A 25,262-nucleotide genomic window follows, 5' to 3' on the forward strand; every position below is an offset into this window, starting at 1 on the left:
GGATATAGTGAATGCGGGGTCCGGGGGGGGCGGATATAGTGAATGCGGGGCCCGGGGAGAGCGGATATAGTGAATGCGGGGTCCTGGGAGAGAGGATATAGTGAATGCGGGGTCCGGGGAGAGCGGATATAGTGAATGCGGGGTCCTGGGAGAGCGGATATAGTGAATGCGGGGTCCGGGGAGAGCGGATATAGTGAATGCGGGGCCCGGGGAGAGCGGATATAGTGAATGCGGGGCCCGGGGAGAGAGGATATAGTGAATGCCGGGTCCGGGGAGAGTGGATATAGAGAATGCGGGGTCCGGGGAGAGAGGATATAGTGAACGCGGGGTCCGGGGAGAACGGATATAGTGAACGCGGGGTCCGGGGAGAGCGGATATAGTGAACGCGGGGGCCCGGGGAGAGCGGATATAGTGAACGCGGGGGCCCGGGGAGAGCGGATATAGTGAATGCGGGGTCCGGGGAGAGCGGATATAGTGAACGAAGGGTCCTAGGAGAGCGGATATAGTGAATGCGGGGTCCGGGGAGAGCGGATATAGTGAATGCGGGGTCCGGGGAGAGGGGATATAGTGAATGCGGGGTCCAGGGAGAGCGGATACAGTGAATGCGGGGTCCGGGGAGACCTGGTATAGTGAATGCGGGGTCCGGGGAGAGCGGGTATGGTGAATGCGGGGTCCGGGGAGAGCGGATGTGGTGAATTCGGGGTCCGGGGAGAGCGGATGTGGTGAATGCGGGGTCCGGGGAAAGCGGATGTGGTGAATTCGGGGTCCGGGGAGAGCGGATGTGGTGAATGCGGGGTCCGGGGAGAGCGGATGTGGTGGATGCGGGGTCCGGGGAGAGCGGATGTGGTGGATGCGGGGTCCGGGGAGAGCGGATGTGGTGGATGCGGGGTCCGGGGAGAGCGGATGTGGTGAATGCGGGGTCCGGGGAGAGCGGATGTGGTGAATGCGGGGTCCGGGGAGAACGGATGTGGTGAATGCGGGGTCCGGGGAGAAGATATAGTGAATGCGGGGTCCGGGGAGAGCGGGTATAGTGAATTTTTAGATGCCCCCCCAGAACTGGATGACCGCGCTGTATCCATCTTTTAGCTATAGTGCAGTCGGGAGGTTAAGGGTCCACTCTTACTATGTGGTATAATATATATATAATCCATTGTGTGAATGTATCACCATTCACACAAATAATCCCCATAATGTCCGAAATGCCATTTTTTAAATCTATTTCCTGTGATTGTCGGCTCCATCTAGTGACCATAAAGCGGTATATTTCTTAAACATTGCAATCAGGAAACTTCCTCATTAAGGCCATTAGATGGCGCTCACGATCATAGGAAATACATAGAAGTATTTCAGACATTGCGGGGGATATTTGTACAAATACCGGGATAGCAATTTTTTTGTAAATACGTGTTGCATGAACAGATACGAGTAAACGCGTTACATTTTTCTGCATTATGGCAAATCATTTATTTTGAACGAACTGACATGAAAGAAATGCAACTGCAGCATTTTCAGCAGTGAGGCATACGCACGCTGTGTGCGCTTTACTGCAGAGGTGCGTACAATAAATGCCAATACAAAGCATGCGTCAATGCGCTTTGCCGCAACACATGCTCTACAGATCAACAGATATATCCCTAGTCATTCATATCATCAGTGATCACGGATTATTCGTCCAGCAATACGATCCTTTTGTTTTTTTTGTATTTCAATTCTTTATTTAAATGCAAGTTTAAACAAAAGCATAAAACCAGAAACAGAGAAACAAAAATCCGAGAGTACAAGAATACATAAGAAGTAATTTTGCAAAGCCGTATAACATAATAAAAGCTGCAGAAAAAACGTCAATTTGCTGGCTGATTAGCCAATCACAAAGCCCAAGCCCTGTTCCTCGGGGGCGGGAGAATCCTTCACCCTATGCAAATGTTAGCGGTCAGGGTGGTGTTTGCATACAATATTAGAGGCGACCTCATTGGTGCAGAGGTCGGTAAAGCCGAAGGTAGGCTCATTTAGGCTCCATTCACATTGGAGTGTTTCACATCGCCGGCGGAATCGCCGCGATTCTGCCCGCGATCTGAAAACGCAGTGTGACAATGTGAGATCGCGTTTGGAGGTGCCATACACAAAAAAAAAAAAAAAGCAATAATTTATTTAAAATATATATATACTGCATGTTGAAATGCATTTTTAATATATGAAAAAATATATGAAAAAATATTTTTTTAAATATATTCTTTAGATTTTTTTTTAACATATAAAAAAGTAATTTTCACATATATTTGTAAATGCATTCCAAAAATGTCAATTTTTTAAAGACATGCAGTATATTTGAAATGTATTTTTAAAAATATTTTTCATATATTTCATAAAAACAGGGAGTTTTTGCTGCGATCGCATGTTTTTCCGTGTGAAAAAAACACAGCGATTGCGCCAACAAAATTAGGTGGCGCTCAAAAAAGGTTCCGGAACCATCCTTTCCGCGATTTTATTTGCACGGCTGTGGCACGTTTGTCGTGGCAAAAACGCTCCGTGTTTTTAGATGCTATTGAAATGATTGGCACCTCAAGCGCGATCGCGCATTTTCAAATCGCGGGCAGAATCGCTGCGCCTCCGCCTGCGATTGGAAAGGCCCCAATGTTATAAAAGGAGCCGCTTAGTGTGCTGACAAGACGAATGCTAATAGGAGGAGAGAGCAGAGTGACAGAGACTTGAGCGCATTACTCTGCTGCTTCTCCTTTCCCTGTCCAGCCACAGCCTGGGGCGGGTCCAGAATGACCTGGGCTCAGAGGAAGCAGGCTGAATGATGCTGCCCATCAGAATGAGGATACCCAGCAGCAAAAAAAAAAAAGTTCTGCGGGGGAAGTTGGAGGTGAATATTTGTTTTTTTTGTTTTTGTTAACAGGCTTTTCATTTTATATTGTTATAGTGCCTAGAATTCTCATTTAAACAGCAAACAAAATCGAAAAGAAAACGAATATTATAAGGCAGTACGGTAGAGAGGATGACCCTGCCACCGAGAGATTGCAAAGTCCAATTTTTTTTAAAGGTCAAACTTTTTGGGAAATCTGTATTTTTTTTAGTAAAAAACAAACAAAAAACAAGTGATTGTAAACCTCAGGTGACACACAGAGATGAAACAAAGTTGTACCTATTTATCTGCGGCTCTCTTCTCTACAAACGTTCAAAGTACAACATTTATACAGCATTCCTTAGCTCCAGCAAACGGGGTGGGGATCTGATGTTACATACAGCACAGCATAGAGCAGGGCACTGAGTGTAATCTGAGACCTGAGTGGAGGGAATGGGCACACCTTCCTCTCCCCCCGGGAAGAAGCCAGGTTTCAGCTGCTGCAGAGAGAGCCATGCAGGGGATCGGTTGCAGTAAATGCCCCCCCCCCCTGCCATCACCCTCCCTGTGCACCACGTTTCCCCATTCTGCCCAGGCCCCCACCCCTCCGTAGTGCTGGCAGCTTCCCAGCTCTCTTTCCCAACGGCAGCTGCACAAGCACACGATAGGATGCTTCTGGATGGAGAGCGGGGGAGGGATCCGGTAAATATGTCACATCTGCCAACCCCTTTCTTTCCTGAATGAACACAATCAGTGATCGGTACCAATCACTTGTTGTGTCCATTCATAACTGAAGACTAGTAAACGGATTTTTTTGGGGGGGAATGGGGGCCCGGTCAGGTTGGCTGCATGAGGCCCCGTGGTTTCTAACAGCAGCTTCGGGAGCAGGAAGTGAAAGAAAATCTTCCAATGGGTAAACCTGTTCTGGTGACAACCGTCACCCTCAATTTGTAGGAGACTTCCAGCTGTGTCTCCAAGACAGGAAGTGAAGAGAAATCTCCCTGAACCTAATAGGGATCTCAACCCTTCTCTAGTCTGTCCAAAAAAAAAAAAAAAAGTTTTCGCTTTTCACACTTTTAAGGGGAAGAAACTGCAAAATCTTTGGTTTTATTGTAAGAAGTGTACAGTAATAGAAATCAGGATTGTTTTCCAATTTCTGCCTTCTTTGTTGGGTCATCTTTTTTCTCCGAGGTGGTCGGTGCAGCAACTGACGGGTCCTTCATTTTCTGAGGGTCTTGGTTTTCGTTCAGCACCTCTACTTTAAAACCAACATCTACAAAAAAAAAAAAAATAAGCACACAATGTAAATTACAAAGTAATGATCATTTCTGCTCACTCTGCTCTTGCCTCCTGTCTGCATGTTGCTTGTCAGCACATGTGCCTTATTGGCTGCTTTTTCTTGGGGAGGCTATTGCTGCTGGCTGTGGGGAATCTATTCCATGCACAAATTCCATACACATTGCTTAACACCACAAAATGGTATTTGGCTCTGTATGTTCTAAAAGGAGCGGCACTGGCAGGTGGGTAGGGGGCAGAACCAAGGGACGGTGCTCAGAGGTGGGCTGGAAGTGGAACCAAGAGACGGTGCTCAGATGGGTAGGTGGTGCAACCAAGGGACGGTGCCCCGAGGTGCAACCAAGGGACGGTGCAACCAAGGGACGGTGCTCCGAGGTGCAACCAAGGGACGGTGCTCCGAGGTGGGTAGGGGGTGGAACCAAGGGACGGTGCTCAGAGGTGGGCTGGAAGTGGAACCAAGGGACGATGCTCAGAGGTGGGTAGGGGGTGCAACCAAGGGACGGTGCTGAGATGGGTAGGAGGTGCAACCAAGGGACGGTGCCCCGAGGTGCAACCAAGGGACGGTGCCCCGAGGTGCAACCAAGGGACGGTGCCCCGAGGTGCAACCAAGGGACGGTGCCCCGAGGTGGGTAGGGGGTGGAACCAAGAGACGATGCTCAGAGGTGGGTAGGGGGTGGAACCAAGGGTCTGTGCTCGGAGGTGGGTAGGGGGTGGAACCAAGGGACGGTGCTCAGATGGGTACGAGGATGAACCAAGGGACGGTGCTTGGAGGTGCAACCAAGGGATGGTGCTCGGAGGTGCAACCAAGGGATGGTGCTCGGATGTGCAACCAAGGGACGGTGCTCGGAGGTGGGAAGGAAGTGGAACCAAGGGACGGTGCTCAGATGAGTAGGAGGTGCAAGCAAGGGACGGTGCTCCGAGGTGCAACCAAGGGAGGTGGGTAGGGGGTGGAACCAAGAGACGATGCTCGGAGGTGGGTAGGGGGTGGAACCAAGGGCAGTGCTCGGAGGTGGAACCAAGGGACGGCACTCGGAGGTGGGTAGGGTGAGGAGACAGGAGTGACTCAGAAAGGGGGAGTTCCTGCACCTATTCTCTAAGAAAAAAAAAAGTGCTGGTACTCACCAAACAAGCATGAAGGAGAGCCCAAAACATTCGGTGCTGCCTGTGACAAAAGAGACAAAACAAGGTATTTCTCAATGTCTGATCTCCAACACTTCTTAATATTTCACCTCCTACCTGCTCTGATTTTTGATTCTGCTGAGCACACTCAGGAAACGGGAGGCAGGATACGCCATCAGCATGAAGCAAGGCCATTCTATTGTCCATTTGTGGCCCACTTATCTTCACTATTGCCCATTTGTGGCTCTCATATCACTATTGCCCATTTGTGGCCCATATATTGTCGCTATTGCCCATTTGTGGCCCACATATTGTCACTATTGCCCATTTGTGGCCCACATATTGTCACTATTGCCCATTTGTGGCCCACATATCTTCACTATTGCCCATTTGTGGCCCACATATTGTCACTATTGCCCATTTGTGGCCCACATATTATCACTATTTGTAAAAAAACAAAACCTCAGCGCTCAGGACTTCCTATTTACCATATAAAACCCCGTGAGATGCTGCTGTGCACAGGTACAAAAGACCAAAAACTTTTAACAATGAAAACCAGCGCAAACCCACATGATCAATTACATTACTCAGTGTAAAAAAACATTAATGTGCTAATAAAATTATATATAATAAATTATATATAAATTATGTTGATACAAAAATATATCTATAAAATTATGAGTCCAGTGAAAAAACAAAGTGACAAAAAATCAGAAAAATCCCAGAAAGTATATATATATAAATAATTAAAGTCCCGTGACAAAATTAATCAAATTAATTTATAATATATTTTCCATATGATTCTTCCGTGTTACGGATCCCTTCACCATCCACCAGTGCAGAAATCAACATTAACCGCACTCACCAGATAATGGTGAGTCACACGCCTTTCAGGATTGTTAAGGGCTCCTGGACCCCCTTTACTTTCTCTGAGACCTCCAAGTGCTGTTTCCTCTCATGTCTAGGTACCTCTTCTGCTTACTCCTCTCACCGAATCCCCCAAAGGAAAATCAGGAAGAAGAAAAGACCATAGCGTGATACCGCAGTAACTTCTCCTCAAATTAATCTCTCCAGACCACTCACATTCTTTTGCGGGATATAGCCCGCTTTTTATTCAAAACAACAGCGATTCTCTTCAAAATTGATCCACTTTTCATGTACACCGATTATATAAGGATTATATAAGGACCCCACAGTTTAGTGTGCAGCAGGATGGCAGACCTCAGCTACAGACTCTTCTCCTTAGACTAAGATGGCCCCTTGGAACGCACCGCTCGGCGTGCGCTCCACTCACCGGAAATGACGTCAGACGACGGACCAGGCAACCGGAAGTGCGTCAACGCGTTTCGCCCCACCCACAGGGCGTTATCAAGACGCTCATTACCACTTCCTAGCCGCTTATAAAGCTTTGGGAGATCCCTCCCACTAATTCCTCTGGCACAAAAACCTGGATACAAGCATATCAATCACCACCATCCATCTGCACACCCATGTGGGATCCCTGTACATCGGAGGCCATTTCAAAAAATACATTACTTAAAAAATACATTGCTTCAAAAACATACTTTACTTAGAAAATATTCTTTAATATAAAAATAAATATAAAAATAAAAATAAATAAAAATGAAAATAAAAATAAAAATAAAAATAAAAAAAATATATAAAATAAAATAAAAATAAAAATAAAAAATAAAAAATAAATAAAAATAAAAATAAAAAATAAATAAATAAATAAATCAATAAATAAATAAAATAAAATAAAAAATATATAAAATAAAATAAAAATAAAAATAAAAATAATAATAAAAATAAAATAAAAATAAAATTAAAAATAAAAATAAAAATAAAAATAAAATTAAAATAAAATTAAAAATAAAAATAAAAATAAAAATAAAATAAAATAAGAAAAGAATAAAAATAAAAATAAAAATAATTAAATTTAATCATGAACACGCACTACGGACATATAACTGAATATTACCAATTCGACAAGAAACAATTTATATCAATATCTGCATTCAACCCATTAGGATGCAATGTACCCATTTGGTAAATCCACTTCGTTTCATTTTGGGACACATTTATTACCATATTGCCTCCCCTCCATGGGACTTCTACTCTATCTATCCCACAAAATTTCAACGATGCCGGATCTCTATTATGATATCTTCTAAAATGGTATGATAAACTATGATGTTTGAACCCCTTCTTTATGTTCCTAATGTGTTCTCCCAATCTGGTGGCAAGTTTCCTAGTTGTTCTCCCTATATACTGGAGCTTGCAAGGGCACTCCAGCAAATAGGTCACATGCGTACTATCACATGATATGAATTTATTGATCTTATGGGATCCTCCATTATAACAGGATTGAAAAACCTTTATTTGCTTCTTTTTATCCCCTTTCAGGGTTCTACAAACCAAACACCTCCCACATTTGAAAAAACCAACCCTATCCAAGAAGGTAACCAATTTTTTAGGTACATCTGGAACATTTTTAACAAGTCTAAACCTTAAAGTAGTTGGTTTTTTATATATAAACAAGGGCTTACTAGGTAACACTTTCTCAAGCGTTTCATCCCTCATCAAAATAGGCCAATATTTTTTGATTATGTTTTCAACTAATTTGTAATGCTTAGAATATCCTGTGATAAAAGCCACATCCCCCAACTTGTTTTTACTTGCTTTTTTCTTAAGAAGTTCATCTCTACTAATCTTATTAACCTGTTCTAATGACATAGCCAAATTTTCTTCCCTAGGAGAAGAGTCTGTAGCTGAGGTCTGCCATCCTGCTGCACACTAAACTGTGGGGTCCTTATATAATCCTTATATAAATCGGTGTACATGAAAAGTGGATGAATTTTGAAGAGAATCGCTGTTGTTTTGAATAAAAAGCGGGCTATATCCCGCAAAAGAATGTGAGTGGTCTGGAGAGATTAATTTGAGGAGAAGTTACTGCGGTATCACGCTATGGTCTTTTCTTCTTCCTGATTTTCCTTTGGGGGATTCGGTGAGAGGAGTAAGCAGAAGAGGTACCTAGACATGAGAGGAAACAGCACTTGGAGGTCTCAGAGAAAGTAAAGGGGGTCCAGGAGCCCTTAACAATCCTGAAAGGCGTGTGACTCACCATTATCTGGTGAGTGCGGTTAATGTTGATTTCTGCACTGGTGGATGGTGAAGGGATCCGTAACACGGAAGAATCATATGGAAAATATATTATAAATTAATTTGATTAATTTTGTCACGGGACTTTAATTATTTATATATATATACTTTCTGGGATTTTTCTGATTTTTTGTCACTTTGTTTTTTCACTGGACTCATAATTTTATAGATATATTTTTGTATCAACATAATTTATATATAATTTATTATATATAATTTTATTAGCACATTAATGTTTTTTTACACTGAGTAATGTAATTGATCATGTGGGTTTGCGCTGGTTTTCAATATTATCACTATTGCCCATTTGTGGCCCACATATTATCACTATTGCCCATTTGTGGCCCACATATTGTCACTATTGCCTATTTGTGGCCCACATATTATCACTATTGCCCATTTGTGGCCCACATATCTTCACTACTGCCCATTTGTGGCCCACATATTGTCACTATTGCCCATTTGTGGCCCACATATTATCACTATTGCCCATTTGTGGCCCACATATTATCACTATTGCCCATTTGTGGCCCACATATTATCACTATTGCCCATTTGTGGCCCACATATTATCACTATTGCCCATTTGTGGCCCACATATTATCACTATTGCCCATTTGTGGCCCACATATTATCACTATTGCCCATTTGTGGCCCACATATTATCACTATTGCCCATTTGTGGCCCACATATCTGCCCATTTGTGGCCCACATATTGTCACTATTGCCCATTTGTGGCCCATATATCTTCACTATTGCCCATTTGTGGCCCACATATCTGCCCATTTGTGGCCCACATATTGTCACTATTGCCCATTTGTGGCTCTCATATTGTCACTATTGCCCATTTGTGGCCCACATATTGTCACTATTGCCCATTTGTGGCTCTCATATTGTCACTATTGCCCATTTATGGCTCTCATATTGTCACTATTGCCCATTTATGGCTCTCATATTGTCACTATTGCCCATTTGTGGCTCTCATATTTTCACTATTGCCCATTTGTGGCTCTCATATTGTCACTATTGCCCATTTGTTACCCTACATATTGTGAATGTTGCCAGCTTGTTGCCCATGTATTATGTTTGCCATTTTGCTGCCTGCGTATTATAAAAACATCGATATTTGCCCACTTATTGTCAAGTCAGAGCTCTTTGTTCAGAGGATCGTACTACTTTAATGTAACCCCCTCCAGGCTTGCCATTGCTGAACCATGCCTTTAGTACCCCACATTTTTCTTTCTTTAATCCCTGCCTCTTGGGTCCAGGCCTCCAGGAATCTCAGGCTCATCGACTTTACAAGGTGTGATCACATGGCACAAGGGGTGGAGCTTGTACGAGGGTGTGTCTTAATTCGGATTTGCCTAGCGCTGCATGATGCCTAAATAAGTCTCTAAAATGCCTTCAGTGTACAGAACTCACCGGCATGTTTTCTGGAGTTCCTTGACAGACGGGCGACTCGATGCTTAAATCTTTCATGATTTTTTCCACATTTGGGAACTCCCCCTGAAATAAAACGATACAATCACGGCTTTTCTTCCCACAGACAATAGGTGCAGGAACTCTCCCTTTCCAAGCCCTTCCCGGCACTGCTCCCACTGACACCAACGATGGGGCACTATTCCTCCCACTGACACCAACGATGGGGCACTATTCCTCCCACTGACACCAACGATGGGGCACTATTCCTCCCACTGACACCAACGATGGGGCACTATTCCTCCCACTGACACCAACGATGGGGCACTATTCCTTCCACTGACACCAATGATGGGGCACTATTCCTTCCACTGACACCAATGATGGGGCACTATTCCTCCCACTGATACCAATGATGGGGCACTATTCCTCCCACTGACACCAATGATGGGGCACTATTCCTCCCACTGATACCAATGATGGGGCACTATTCCTCCCACTGATACCAACGATGGGGCACTATTCCTCCCACTGACACCAACGATGGGGCACTATTCCTCCCACTGACACCAACGATGGGGCACTATTCCTCCCACTGACACCAACGATGGGGCACTATTCCTCCCACTGACACCAACGATGGGGCACTATTCCTCCCACTGACACCAACGATGGGGCACTATTCCTCCCACTGACACCAACGATGGGGCACTATTCCTCCCACTGACACCAACGATGGGGCACTATTCCTCCCACTGATACCAACGATGGGGCACTATTCCTCCCACTGATACCAATGATGGGGAACTATTCCTCCCACTGACACCAATGATGGGGCGCTATTCCTCCCACTGACACCAATGATGGGGCACTATTCCTCCCACTGACACCAATGATGGGGCACTATTCCTCCCACTGATACCAATGATGGGGCACTATTCCTCCCACTGATACCAATGATGGGGCGCTATTCCTCCCACTGACACCAATGATGGGGCGCTATTCCTCCCACTGACACCAATGATGGGGCACTATTCCTCCCACTGACACCAATGATGGGGCACTATTCCTCCCACTGATACCAATGATGGGGCACTATTCCTCCCACTGATACTAATGATGGGGCACTATTCCTCACACTGATACCAATGATGGGGCACTATTTCTCCCACTGACACCAATGATGGGGCACTATTCCTCCCACTGACACCAATGATGGGACACTATTCCTCCCACTGACACCAATGATGGGGTACTATTCCTTTCACTGACACCAACGATGGGGCACTATTCCTTTCACTGACACCAATGATGGGGAACGATTATACCTCCCTTTGAAACCAATGATGGGGCACTATTCCTTTCACTGACACCAATGATGGGGCACTATTCCTCCCACTGACACCAATGATGGGGCATTATTCCTCCCACTGACACCAATGATGGGGCACTATTCCTCCCACTGACACCAACGATGGGACACTATTCCTCCCACTGACACCAATGATGGGGCACTATTCCTGCCACTGACACCAACGATGGGGCACTATTCCTGCCACTGACACCAACAATGGGGAACTATTATACCTCCCCCTGATACCAATGATGGGGTACTATTCCTCCCACTGACACCAATGATGGGACACTATTCCTCCCACTGATACCAATGATGGGGCACTATTCCTCCCACTGATACCAATGATGGGGCACTATTCCTTTCACTGACACCAATGATGGGGCACTATTCCTTCCACTGATACCAATGATGGGGCACTATTCCTTCCACTGATACCAATGATGGGGCACTATTCCTCCCACTGACACCAATGATGGGGCACTATTCCTCCCACTGACACCAATGATGGGGCACTATTCCTCCCACTGACACCAATGATGGGGCACTATTCCTCCCACTGACACCAATGATGGGGCACTATTCCTCCCACTGACACCAATGATGGGGCACTATTCCTCCCACTGACACCAATGATGGGGCACTATTCCTCCCACTGACACCAATGATGGGGCACTATTCCTCCCACTGACACCAATGATGGGACACTATTCCTCCCACTGACACCAATGATGGGGCACTATTCCTCTCACTGACACCAATGATGGGGAACTATTATACCTCCCCTGACACCAATGATGGGGCACTATTCCTTCTCTTACAGACCACAAGTTTATTTTTTACTCCCACTAACCACGAAGCCCAAGGCATTTTATACTTCTACTGGCCTTATACTGGCCATACATTATACAATTTTCTTATTCAATTTATATTTACCTTCAACTATGTAGTGCAAGGGGCTGCCTGATTACATGCAAATTGAAAGTTTTTAGGTTTGACCTCATATTATATGGTTTTGGTAAATCTAAAGAAAAATTGTACATGAAAATTGAATAATGTATGGCCAGCCTTAGTCCAGTCCTCCTAAAGGCTGAACGACAGTAAATTGGCCCTTTGTTTAGAAAGTTTGGAGATCCTGGCTCTAGAGGATAGATAAAAATTAATACCAGTGACATAGAAGCAGGGGCGGACTGACCATTTGGAAACTCGGGCACTGCCCGAGGGCCTGGGGTCAGTAGGGGGCCCCATGAGATGCCCCTGGTACCTTTTTCATAGGCTTTTTTGAGTTTGGAAAAGGACACAGGGGCCCCATGATCCCCTATTGCCCGGGGGCCCCATGAGTTGTCAGTCCTCCCCTGCATAGAAGACTCTTTTTTTTTGGCCATCATGTCTATTTTGACCTATTTCCATAAACCTCTGGGCGGCATCTAAAGGTACAGGGGGTGGGGCTTTACTGAAGGAGGGACTGGACTTAGTTAAGGCAGCTACCTTCATTACCATTAGATCTACTGGGAAACTGTACACAAAAGTTAACAAAAGTTACTTTTTATCAGTCCACCTGAAACTGATGTCTCCACCCAAAGCCACCAACCCAACATATATTGTGCAATTTGTACTGACCTGGGGGGCAAATGCCTACCCAACCCCTAGTCCAGCCTTCCCCTGTATTGAGCATTTATGCCATCCTAATGTGTAGATTCAAGCTCAATGCAATACATATGAACTTACTGATGTTTCACAAGAAGGAAATCCCACATCTTCACCAGGTCTTCCAAAAAAGCCTTCAAAGCCAAGTCCACCAGGCTTTACTGAAGCATCAGACTGGTAAGAGTAAAAAAAAAAAACATTGGGTGGTAAGGTATGAACGCATGGGATAAATGCTGGTAGATATCAGAAGAAGGGGGGGGGGGTGAGAATCAGGGAGAAATAAATGTTCCCATTTTGTAGGCCAATGTCCTCCATGTGTGATACTTACAGGACTGTCTTCTGGAATCTCTTTTGGGATAGTTGATTCGATGCCTAAGTCTTTCATTATTTTTCCCACATCAGGAAGGGCCTGCAAGAGATTGCAAAGGAAATTTGAGAAGCATAAAACTAAAATATTTATTTTTTTTAAAATAAAAATGGGACAATGGCTGTGCAGGGATCAGTTGTGCCATAAAGTAAGCCTGTAATGGACTGACCTCTTTCTAGTTGCCTGCTAATTACCCCTCTTCCGTGCAGATCAGGCCTTCGTGATGTTACCAATAAAGCGATCCTAAAGTATCTTTAGTAAAGTGCACCTAAAGTATCTTCACAGTGTACCAATAAATTCCACACTGCGCTCCCTCCAGCCCCCATGAAGCCTCTACATCCATCACACAAACAGGAGCATAGCCGAGGAGTTTTGTAGCAGGGTGGGTGGAACCTAACTGGGAACCGATAGTGGCTTTATAATCCACCCGATGCCATCTGCTGTCAATATAATACAAGGTGGACCTGATGGGGAACTAGTCTCCCAGTTCCCCATAAGGCTCCACCCACCCAACAGTTGCTTTGGCTGAGGAGAGTAGTCCCCCGTCAGATCTGCCTCTCCTGTGACTCAAGTCACATCCCAACTATGAGCTTTGCCATATTTTGGATAATGACACCACCACTATCCCTGGCCTCTTCGTTTACATGGAGAAATTCCTGGAGTGGCTCTCAATTACCACCAATATCCCAGTCTGTGAACTGGTGGGAACACTTTAAGAAGCTGTCACTGCCATAGCAACAGGTTCTTACAATGGCAGCAGGGGCAGACTGACCATTCGAGCATTCGGGGCCTGCCCAAGGGCCCGGAGTCAGTAGGGGGCCCCATGAAATGCCCCTGGTACCTTTTTATAGGTTTTTTTGGGTGTACTTTGAGTGTGGGCAAGGACACAGGTGTCCCATGATCCCCTATTGCCCGGGGGCCCCATGAATTGTCAGTCCGCCCCTGAATGGCAGTAAAAGAACTACCTGAATTTGTCACACGTCAGTAATGTTACTGAAACCAGCACAAATGCTTGCCTGTATTGGGCACAGGCGGTTTTAAAGGGAACTACTGCCAGAAAATGGACGTTTGTGCTTTACCGAAATCCCCAGGAAGTCTTCAGATCAATATATAAAGTCCTTAAGGTGCTCTTTCCACAATTTCCTCCATGTGCTTTCATCTGGAATTCCACAAGAGCTCAGCCCAATAGGTACCCCTTTATGTGCTTATTGTATAAGTCTTCAGTCCTCACAGATCACCTCTACGGCACGAGGTCTCCATAGGAGTTTCATAAGAAAGACAAATCTTCAGGGCGGCTCTCTTTAGGGTGCCACCAATACGGCAAGGTTTGGTTTAGATGTATCAAGGTGATCCTACAAAGAACTGGAGTTGTTTTCCCACCACCGCTGGTTTCCAACTATCAAGACTGGTTTAAATGTGACTAAAGGCAGAGGTTCTTGGAACTGCACATCTTTAGAAGAATACATCTCCTGGTTGTCTCCTTGTTCTACCTATTGAATGCTGAAGGGGAAACACCTAACCCTAAAATTAAATTTGTATACTAAACCATTTTTGATGAGCAGACCCAGACATAGTCCCATATGTTTGGGCTCACAGATGACTGGAGGATGAGTTACGTGGAACTCCATATATCTTGGCAAGAACACATCCATACATCAGGTCTTTTGGCTTGTGGTTCTACCTACCCAACAGCTGGAAGGAAACACCGAACCCTTTCCAATTAAATTTGTATGCCGAACTATTTCGATGAGCAGACCCGTACATAATCCCATATAGTTTGAACTCCACTGGAGGATGAGATACTTGGAACTCCACATCATAGCAAGAACACATCGATAAGTCACATCTCCTGGCTTGGGGTTCTACCTACCCAACAGCTGGAAGGAAACACCGAACCTTCTCCCATTATATTTGTAAACTGAACCATTTTAATGAGCAGACCCGTACACAATCCCATATGTTGGACTCACGGATGTTTCAGGATATGGCAATCGCACATCTTCTCCAGGACTTCCTTCTGAGCCTTCAAACCCAACCGGCTTCCCCGGCATAGCAGCCTAATAACAGAAAAAACAAACCACGTTGAGGAAACTGGGAGGTATGGAGTAGAAATTGTTTGTCCTCAGTTCAGGTCAAAAAGTGCAATATTAAACGCTTATTGGCCTTTAAAGTGTAACTAAACCCAAGACCCCACATTCACTATATCTGGTCTCCCCGGACCCCACATTCACTATATCTGGTCTCCCCGGACCCCGCATTCACTATATCCGCTCTCCCCGGACCCCGCATTCACTATATCCGCTCTCCCCGGACCCGCATTCACTATATCCGCTCTCCCCGGACCCCGCATTCACTATATCCGCTCTCCCCGGACCCCGCATTCACTATATCTGGTCTCCCCGGACCCCGCATTCACTATATCTGCTCTCCCTGGGCCCCGCATTCACTATATCTGCTCTCCCTGGGCCCCGCATTCACTATATCTGGCCTCCCCGGACCCCGCATTCACTATATCCGCTCTCCCCGGACCCCGCATTCACTATATCCGCTCTCCCCGGACCCCGCATTCACTATATCCGGTCTCCCCGGACCCTGCATTCACTATATCCGCTCTCCCCGGACCCTGCATTCACTATATCTGCTCTCCCCGGAACCCGCATTCACTATATCTGGTCTCCCCGGACCCTGCATTCACTATATCCGCTCTCCCCGGACCCCGCATTCACTATATCTGGCCTCCCCGGACCCCGCATTCACTATATCCGCTCTCCCCGGACCCTGCATTCACTATATCTGGTCTCCCCAGACCCCGCATTCACTATATCTGGTCTCCCCGGACCCCGCATTCACTATATCCGCTCTCCCCGGTCCCTGCATTCACTATATCCGCTCTCCCCGGTCCCTGCATTCACTATATCTGGTCTCCCCGGACCCCGCATTCACTATATCTGGTCTCCCCGGACCCCGCATTCACTATATCTGGTCTCCCTGGACCCCGCATTCACTATATCCGGTCTCCCTGGACCCCGCATTCACTATATCCGGTCTCCCCGGACCCCACATTCACTATATCCGCTCTCCCCGGTCCCCGCATTCACTATATCCGGTCTCCCCGGACCCCACATTCACTATATCCGCTCTCCCCGGTCCCTGCATTCACTATATCCGCTCTCCCCGGACCCCGCATTCACTATATCCGCTCTCCCCGGACCCCGCATTCACTATATCCGCTCTCCCCGAACCCCACATTCACTATATCTGGTCTCCCCGGACCCCGCATTCACTATATCCGCTCTCCCCAGACCCTGCATTCACTATATCCGCTCTCCCCGGACCCCGCATTCACTATATCCGCTCTCCCCGGACCCCGCATTCACTATATCCGCTCTCCCCAGACCCTGCATTCACTATATCCGCTCTCCCCGGACCCCGCATTCACTATATCCGCTCTCCCCAGACCCTGCATTCACTATATCCGCTCTCCCCGGACCCCGCATTCACTATATCCGCTCTCCCCAGACCCTGCATTCACTATATCCGCTCTCCCCAGACCCTGCATTCACTATATCCGCTCTCCCCGGACCCCGCATTCACTATATCCGCTCTCCCCAGACCCCGCATTCACTATATCTGGTCTCCCATAGAACACGGAAATGCAATTATTTATATAAACTACTAAATACCTTTTCTCATCAGCAGTATAAAACAGTCTTGTGACTTCTATCAGTGTCTGGATGAGCACTGGTTAAAGCTTGTAGGAGAAGTTTTCATTCTCCTCTGACTCTCCTATGAGGCTGCAGAACCCCTGACCCTCTGAACAGTGTGGATAGGCCCTGTGCTGATCACATACACTATCCCCCCCCCCAAAAAAAAAACTCTAGAGCAATACACACCAAACTGAGCATGTGCAGAGGGAAAGCATATGAACCCAAGCAGACTCCAGATTTTTTTTTTGCATTTTCTGATGTTCAAATTAGCTACCTAGCAATTTTTACTTTGAATTGCGAATTCCTAGTCCATTGTGTTGAAGTTTCTGGAATTAATTTATAACCTTCCCGTACTATTCAGACTACTACCATTCATATACAATATTTCATTTGCAGGCCGCCTGCTTATACGTACCATAGCTGGGAGGAGTCAGCCAACACTCAGTATTACCTACAGAAATAAAAAGTGATACAAAAAGAGTTACTCTTCTGCAGTCCTCTTGTTGGTGTCACTGGTTAGATGGATCTCATCAGGTATATGATATATGGTACAATTTTGCAATTTGTTGCACGAGTCTGAAGGATTCCTGCGGGTCATTAACCCCTTCACCCCGACCTCACACAAATATGTGGCCTCACAGACTGGGCTGTTTTCCGTGGGGCCGCATATTTGTGTACCTGTCTTTGTGCTGGGAGAGCGCCGGATGTGGCTGCGCAGGACTATAGGGGGACCCAAAACTCTGCAACTCCTACGGGGGTAATGCTACATATGAAAAGCGTTTACTGCGAATCCTATCGTTTTATACTAAAGACTCTTCTGCTGACATTGGAAAGGTGTCCCTGCCCCCGCTGTACCCGTGTGATCAACACCGGCCTCCCGCTTTATAAACTCACCTACGAGCTTTGGAAGAAGCCTCCTTTGTTCGATGCGGTTTGGGATCGCTGGATTTCTATCCCCCTTTTCTCTCGCCTCGGTGACACCAGACAGTTGCTGACTGTATTTCTATGTTTTGTATTATGACCTATTGTTTGATATGATGTGTGATGTGTGGTGTGTGATGTGTGATGTGTGGTGTGTGATGTGTGGTGTGTGATGTATGATGTGTGATGTGTGGTGTGTGGTGTGTGGTGTGTGGTGTGTGGTGTGTGGTGTGTGGTGTGTGATGTGTGGTGTGTGATGTATGATGTGTGATGTGCCGTCTCTGCTGCTACTCTGATGTCACTTGTGAAGTATTGAGAGACAGCTCAGGGGTTCCTTCCGGTATTAGTCAGAGGTTTTTATTTTCTCTGACTTGGCGTTTTTATTTTTATAAACAAAGTTTCTATTGCCTTTTATAAAACGCAATTAAAATAAAGTCTATGGGTAGATGGGAAGCTGATCACCACCATACCCCATACCAGCGTCCTGATCACCGCCATACACCATACCAACACCCTGATCACCTCCATACCCCATACCAGAGTCCTGATCACCGCCATACCCCATACCAACACCCTGATCATGGCCGTACCCCATACCAGCATCCTGATCACCGCCATACCCCATACCAGAGTCCTGATCACCGCCATACCCCATACCAACACCCTGATCACCGCCATACCCCATACCAGAGTCCTGATCACCGCCATACCCCATACCAACACCCTGATCATGGCCGTACCCCATACCAACACCCTGATCACCGCCATACACCATACCAACACCCTGATCATGGCCGTACCCCATACCAACACCCTGATCATGGCCGTACCCCATACCAGCATCCTGATCACCACCATACCCCATACCAGCGTCCTGATCACCTCCATACCCCATACCAGCATCCTGATCACCACCATACCCCATACCAACACCCTGATCACCTCCATACCCCATACCAGCATCCTGATCACCGCCATACCCCATACCAGCATCCTGATCACTCCATACCCCATACCAGAGTCCTGATCACCGCCATACCCCATACCAGCATCCTGATCACCTCCGTACCCCATACCAGCATCCTGATCACCGCCATACCCCATACCAGCATCCTGATCACCTCCGTACCCCATACCAGCTTCCTGATCACCGCCATACCCCATACCAACACCCTGATCACCGCCATACCCCATACCAACACCGTGATCATGGCCGTACCCCATACCAACACCCTGATCATGGCCGTACCCCATACCAGCATCCTGATCACCGCCATACCCCATACCAGCATCCTGATCACCTCCATACCCCATACCAACACCCTGATCACCACCATACCCCATACCAGCGTCCTGATCACCACCATACCCCATACCAGCGTCCTGATCACCTCCATACCCCATACCAACACCCTGATCACCACCATACCCCATACCAGCATCCTGATCACCGCCATACCCCATACCAGCGTCCTGATCACCTCCATACCCCATACCAGCATCCTGATCACCGCCATACCCCATACCAGCTTCCTGATCACCGCCATACCCCATACCAACACCCTGATCACCGCCATACCCCATACCAACACCCTGATCATGGCCGTACCCCATACCAACACCCTGATCATGGCCGTACCCCATACCAACACCCTGATCATGGCCGTACCCCATACCAGCATCCTGATCACCGCCATACCCCATACCAACACCCTGATCATGGCCGTACCCCATACCAACACCCTGATCATGGCCGTACCCCATACCAACACCCTGATCATGGCCGTACCCCATACCAACACCCTGATCATGGCCGTACCCCATACCAACACCCTGATCATGGCCGTACCCCATACCAACACCCTGATCATGGCCGTACCCCATACCAACACCCTGATCACCGCCATACCCCATACCAGCGTCCTGATCACCGCCATACCCCATACCAGAGTCCTGATCACCGCCATACCCCATACCAGAGTCCTGATCACCGCCATACCCCATACCAGCGTCCTGATCACCGCCATACCCCATACCAACACCCTGATCACCGCCATACCAACACCCTGATCATGGCCGTACCCCATACCAACACCTGATCATGGCCGTACCCCATACCAATACCCTGATCATGGCCGTACCCCATACCAACACCCTGATCATGGCCGTACCCCATACCAGCATCCTGATCACCACCATACCCCATACCAGCATCCTGATCACCGCCATACCCCATACCAACACCCTGATCATGGCCGTACCCCATACCAGCATCCTGATCACCACCATACCCCATACCAGCATCCTGATCACCACCATACCCCATACCAGCATCCTGATCACCGCCATACCAAATACCAGCGTCCTGATCACCGCCATACCCCATACCAACGTCCTGATCACCGCCATACCCCATACCAGCGTCCTGATCACCACCATACCCCATACCAGCGTCCTGATCACCGCCATACCCCATACCAGCGTCCTGATCACCACCATACCCCATACCAGGGTCCTGATCACCGCCATACCCCATACCAGCGTCCTGATCACCACCATACCCCATACCAGAGTCCTGATCACCGCCATACCAGAGTCCTGATCACCGCCATACCAGAGTCCTGATCACCGCCATACCAGAGTCCTGATCACCACCATACCCCATACCAGAGTCCTGATCACCGCCATACCCCATACCAGCGTCTTGATCACCCCCATACCCCATACCAGCATCCTGATCACCGCCATACCCCATACCAGCGTCCTGATCACCTCCATACCCCATACCAGCGTCCTGATCACCGCCATACCCCATACCAGCGTCCTGATCACCGCCATACCCCATACCAGCGTCCTGATCACCGCCATACCCCATACCAACGTCCTGATCACCGCCATACCCCATACCGGCGTCCTGATCACCGCCATACCCCATACCGGCATCCTGATCACCGCCATACCAGCGTCCTGATCACTGCCATACCCCATACCAGCGTCCTGATCACCGCCATACCCCATACCAGCGTCCTGATCACCGCCATACCCCATACCAGCGTCCTGATCACCGCCATACCCCATACCAGCGTCCTGATCACCGCCATACCAGCGTCCTGATCACCGCCATACCAGCGTCCTGATCACCGCCATACCAGTGTCCTGATCACCACCATACCAGCGTCCTGATCACCACCATACCAGAGTCCTGATCATGGTTTTGGGTGGAATGTGTCATATTTGACTTTTTTGTTTCTCTACAATTTTGTGTCTCACCAATACAAACAAAAGAAATACACGAGAGCTCCGAACACACAAACTGAAAGGGCGTTCATCAGGCTATTCACCTGCCGCACCACACAATGCACTGCACTCTGACAGTTCATTGTGATTGGCCAAAGCAATACACTTGATCACAGGGGGCGGGGGGGAACCTGCTCCTTTGTTATGTCATCACAGTATTTAAGAACTGTCAGATGGTGGGAGCCAGTTTCAAGAGCGGAGCGTTGTTTTTTTTTGGGGGGGGGGGGGGTTGGCGGCGGCGGGCATTGTGATTGACATTGGATCTACTTCGGGGGACATCTTTTTAACTTTTTTTTTTTTAGAAAGGACTTGTCAGAGATTGTCTGCTGTCATTTTTTACTACACTTTTTTGTGATTGGGTACCATGTAACCCATACTCATTCGCATGGGAGGGGGGCGGAACCTGAGGGCCCCCAGATTCCGAAAAGCCCCGCAGACCCCCACAACCGCCATCCACGGTTGTGGGGAAGAGGCCCTTGACCCCATGTTGAAGGCTTGTGGTTTGGTATGGTTCAGGAGGGGGGCGCTCGCTCGTCCCCCCCTTTCCTGACCTGCCAGGCTGCATGCTTGGATAAAGGTCTAGTACGGATTTAAGGGGCACTCCACACCATTTAACGAAAAAAAAAAAATTTGGCATGGGGATTCCCCTCAAAATCCACACCAGACCCGAAGGGCTTGGTATGGATTGGAGGGGGGACCCTGCGCTGTTTTTTTTTTTTTTTTAATGTAATTGTTGGGCAATGCTGACAATTCTTTTTACATTCAGCTGTCAGTTGGGAACCCCATTGACAGCCGAGACATGAATGAATGTCTCACTACTAAAATACAGCGCGACCTAACCGCTTCCCCTCCCCCCATAGCAGAAATACTGTTTGCGGTTGAACATTCTAACCTAAAAAAATTCGACTGCAAACCTCGAACAGGGAGAATGTATTGAGGTAAGGCACCGCATCTGAGTATGTGGTCAGAGACCGCACAGCTACTATAATGGGGGGGGGGGGGGCGGGGGGTCGGCCCATCACTAGTATGAGATATGATAAAGACTTACCTGCCCCGACTCCTGGGTGAGTGAGAAGGGACCCGGGGATCGTCCAGCAGGATCTGGCCAGACCTTGGACAGGTAACTCTAGCTACCTCCTGTAGGCGTGGCTTATGTAATATTCACGAGCTCCCTTTATTGCGGATGTGCAGACAGATGGAGTCATGAAAAAAACATGAAGAGCCAAAAAAAAAAAAGAATATTTAATGAGAGAAGAATAGAATAGTAATAATAATTAGAAAAAGGAATATTTAATGAGAGAAGAATAGAATAGTAATAATAATTAAAAAAAGGAATATTTAATGAGATAAATATTCCTTTTTTATTAATATTCAAGTCTTATCTCCTTAAATATTCCTTTTTTTGTATTACTATTCTATTCTTATCTCATTAAATATTCCTTTTTTTAATTATTATTACTATTCTATTCTTCTCTCATTAAATATTCCTTTTTTTAATTATTATTACTATTCTATTCTTCTCTCATTAAATATTCCTTTTTTTAATTATTATTACTATTCTATTCTTCTCTCATTAAATATTTTTTTTTTTTTTTATTATTACTAGTCTATTCTTACCTCCTTAAATAAAAAATATTCCTTTTTTTTATTAACATTCTATTCTTATCTCATCAAATATTCGTGGGTTTTTTTAAATTATTACTATTCTTATCTCATTAAAATATTCCTGTTTTTTATTACTATTCTTATCTCATTAAATATTAGGGGTTTTTTTAATTATTACTATTCTATTCTTATCTCCTTAAATATTCCTGTTTTTTATTACTATTCTAATCTCAATAAGTATTCCTTTTTTATTACTATTCTATTCTTATCTCCTTAAATATTCCTGTTTTTTATTACTATTCTAATCTCCTTAAATATTCCTTTTTTATTACTATTCTATTCTTATCTCATTAGGTATTCCTTTTTATTTTTTTCATTACTATTCTAATCTCATTAAATATTCGTTGGGTTTTTTATTATTACTATTCTATTCATATCTTATTAAATATTCCTTTTTTTTTATTACTATTCTATCTTAAGGAGATAAGAATAGAATAGTAATAATGAAAAAAAACCCAACGAATATTTAATGAGGTAAGAATAGAATAGTAATAAAAAAAAAGAACTATAACAAAAATGATAAAAATCAGCTTTGTGTTCTTTTTGTATGAAGATCTTCTGTAGATCAGACAGGAGGAGCCCACAACACGAGTGTATAAAGCACACAATGAATGTCTCCGACCTGCGATCACCCAACAACCACGTGACGGGACGGTACAAAGAAAATCCATGTCCCCTCCTCCCACTCAGGTAAAGGAGGAAGTAGGACGGTGGAATCCAAACAGTATATTGAGAAAAACAAAAAGGTTAAAATCCTAACATGGGGGGGGGGGGGGACGCAATGCGTTTGAGCTCGTCCACTTGCTTTGGTGCTTGAAGAGTAATCTGTGCTTGGATCGCTCTTCAGAGAGCAATGGACAGGTGGTGATAAGGCGTCGTATTGCTTCCTCCCCGCCTGATTTAACCCCTTGATCCCCGCACTTGTGTCCCTTGCATGCGGTTGTGGGGCGCTTGGAGAGCAGTCCCCCCCCCCATTTTCTTGAATAAGTTGCACTCGGCAGGTGCTATGATCGCCAAAAGCAATGAGGGGGGGGGGTGTGTGGGTGTGTGGGTGTTAATAATTCCGATCCTAGTCATGAAGCACAGCATTGTGGCCACTTGCATGTATATACCCCCAGCTGCTGCCTCTACAGCTAATGAGGGAGAGTTAGGGGGCGGTAAAAACACAGCTCTCCCTCTGGGTTTTACTGCCCATCAACTGCTAGTGTGAATGTGAAAAAAAAAAGGGTGAAAGGTTGGGATTAAATGACAATGCGCGGCGAGTCGTGTCCTCTAAAGTTTTATCACCTTTTGTTTTTTAAACTTTAAAAGCATTCACATTAGCAGTTGATGGGCAGCTGAGCTGTATTTTTTACCGCCCCCTAATGCTCCCCCTTTGCAGGAGTCGGGGGTCTATACATGCTGGGGCCACAATGCTGCGCTTCATGGCTGCGCCAGGAATGATACAATCAGATTGTACGGTGTGTGGTCGGGCCTTCACCGTGTAGGGGGATTACCGGCACCCAATAGATCCCGGAACTCCCGGAAACTGTCTGCAGGAAACAGTGGAGCCCAACTCCGCTTCAAGCCTGTCACTGCCGACCGGCGAGGAAACGACATTTTACCTGCCTGCAGCCAATCAGAGGGAGCCGCGCTGAGCCCACCGTGTGCGTCCGCCTGTTCTCCTCCACCCTGGAGGGACCTCCCGATCCTGCGGATGAATCACTCAGCGGAACTTCCTGTCCGGGGTGCGAGCAGTGCGGCGGCGTGCGGGCGAGGAAGTCGCGGCTGAGTGCAGCCCAAACACGGCGATCGTCGTCTGCTGATACGTCCTTCCCCGGGGAGGGGACCGGGACACCAATCACACCTTCCCCGGGGAGGGGACCGGGACACCAATCACACCTTCCCCGGGGAGGGGACCGGGACACCAATCACACCTTCCCCGGGGAGGGGACCGGGACACCGTCATACCTTCCCCGGGGAGGGGACCGGGACACCAATCACACCTTCCCCGGGGAGGGGACCGGGACACCGTCATACCTTCCCCTCTGCCAGTACTCGGAGCAAAGTGCTCCCCTTCTCCGCCGATACTCACCTTCCTGGCAGCTACACTTACCTAAAGGGGAACTCCACCTCACGGGGGAAACATAGCAAACTACAGGAATAATATACAATATTGAAAAATGACCTCTCCTGTCCCTCTGCCTCCCTCTCCCCCTTCCCCTCTCTCTATTCCTCCCACTGACACCAATGATGGGGCACTATTCCTCCTACTGACACCAATGATGGGGCACTATTCCTCCCACTGACACCAATGATGGGGCACTATTCCTTCCACTGACACCAATGATGGAGCACTATTCCTCCCACTGACACCAATGATGGGGCACTATTCCTCCCACTGATACCAATGATGGGACACTATTCCTCCTCCCACTGACACCAATGATGGGGCACTATTCCTCCCACTGACACCAATGATG

The 25,262-nt window shown here is 46.8% G+C and overlaps 1 protein-coding gene across 3 annotated transcripts; it reads right to left on the reverse strand.

The window, feature by feature from the left end:
* Window positions 1–1,434: 1,434 nt before the first annotated feature.
* On the reverse strand, window positions 1,435–24,705 carry LOC149429147 (uncharacterized). Of its 3 annotated transcripts, XM_089666677.1 has the most exons (9): window positions 24,405–24,704; window positions 22,184–22,307; window positions 17,333–17,368; window positions 15,181–15,267; window positions 13,172–13,252; window positions 12,925–13,017; window positions 9,846–9,929; window positions 5,264–5,303; window positions 1,435–4,118 (listed from the first exon to the last, which is right to left on the reverse strand). In XM_089666677.1, the coding sequence occupies exons 3-9, from the start codon at window positions 17,333–17,335 to the stop codon at window positions 3,982–3,984; spliced, it is 525 nt and encodes a 174-aa protein (XP_089522803.1). In that variant the 5' UTR covers window positions 17,336–17,368; window positions 22,184–22,307; window positions 24,405–24,704; the 3' UTR covers window positions 1,435–3,981. The 3 variants fall into 3 exon arrangements, with proteins under 3 accessions (XP_089522803.1, XP_089522805.1, XP_089522802.1); XM_089666679.1 differs by lacking the exon at window positions 22,184–22,307 and having other exon boundaries at window positions 24,409–24,705; XM_089666676.1 differs by lacking the exon at window positions 22,184–22,307 and having other exon boundaries at window positions 24,405–24,703.
* Between the last annotated feature and the right edge of the window lie 557 nt (window positions 24,706–25,262).

This window comes from Staurois parvus, unplaced genomic scaffold (assembly GCF_062004578.1).
Source record: "Staurois parvus isolate SC_StPar_1 unplaced genomic scaffold, SC_StPar_1.0 ptg002775l, whole genome shotgun sequence".
Classification (NCBI taxonomy): domain Eukaryota; kingdom Metazoa; phylum Chordata; class Amphibia; order Anura; family Ranidae; genus Staurois; species Staurois parvus.

What these genes read in the sequence shown, in the direction of transcription:
- LOC149429147 (XM_089666679.1), bottom strand. An exon ending in GAACTCCAGAAAACATGCCG is followed by an intron (nt 5,304 to 9,845) that starts GTGAGTTCTGTA and finishes CTTTTGTCACAG; the next exon opens with GCAGCACCGAATGTTTTGGG. An exon ending in CTCTCCTTCATGCTTGTTTG is followed by an intron (nt 4,119 to 5,263) that starts GTGAGTACCAGC and finishes TTTTTTTTGTAG; the next exon opens with ATGTTGGTTTTAAAGTAGAG.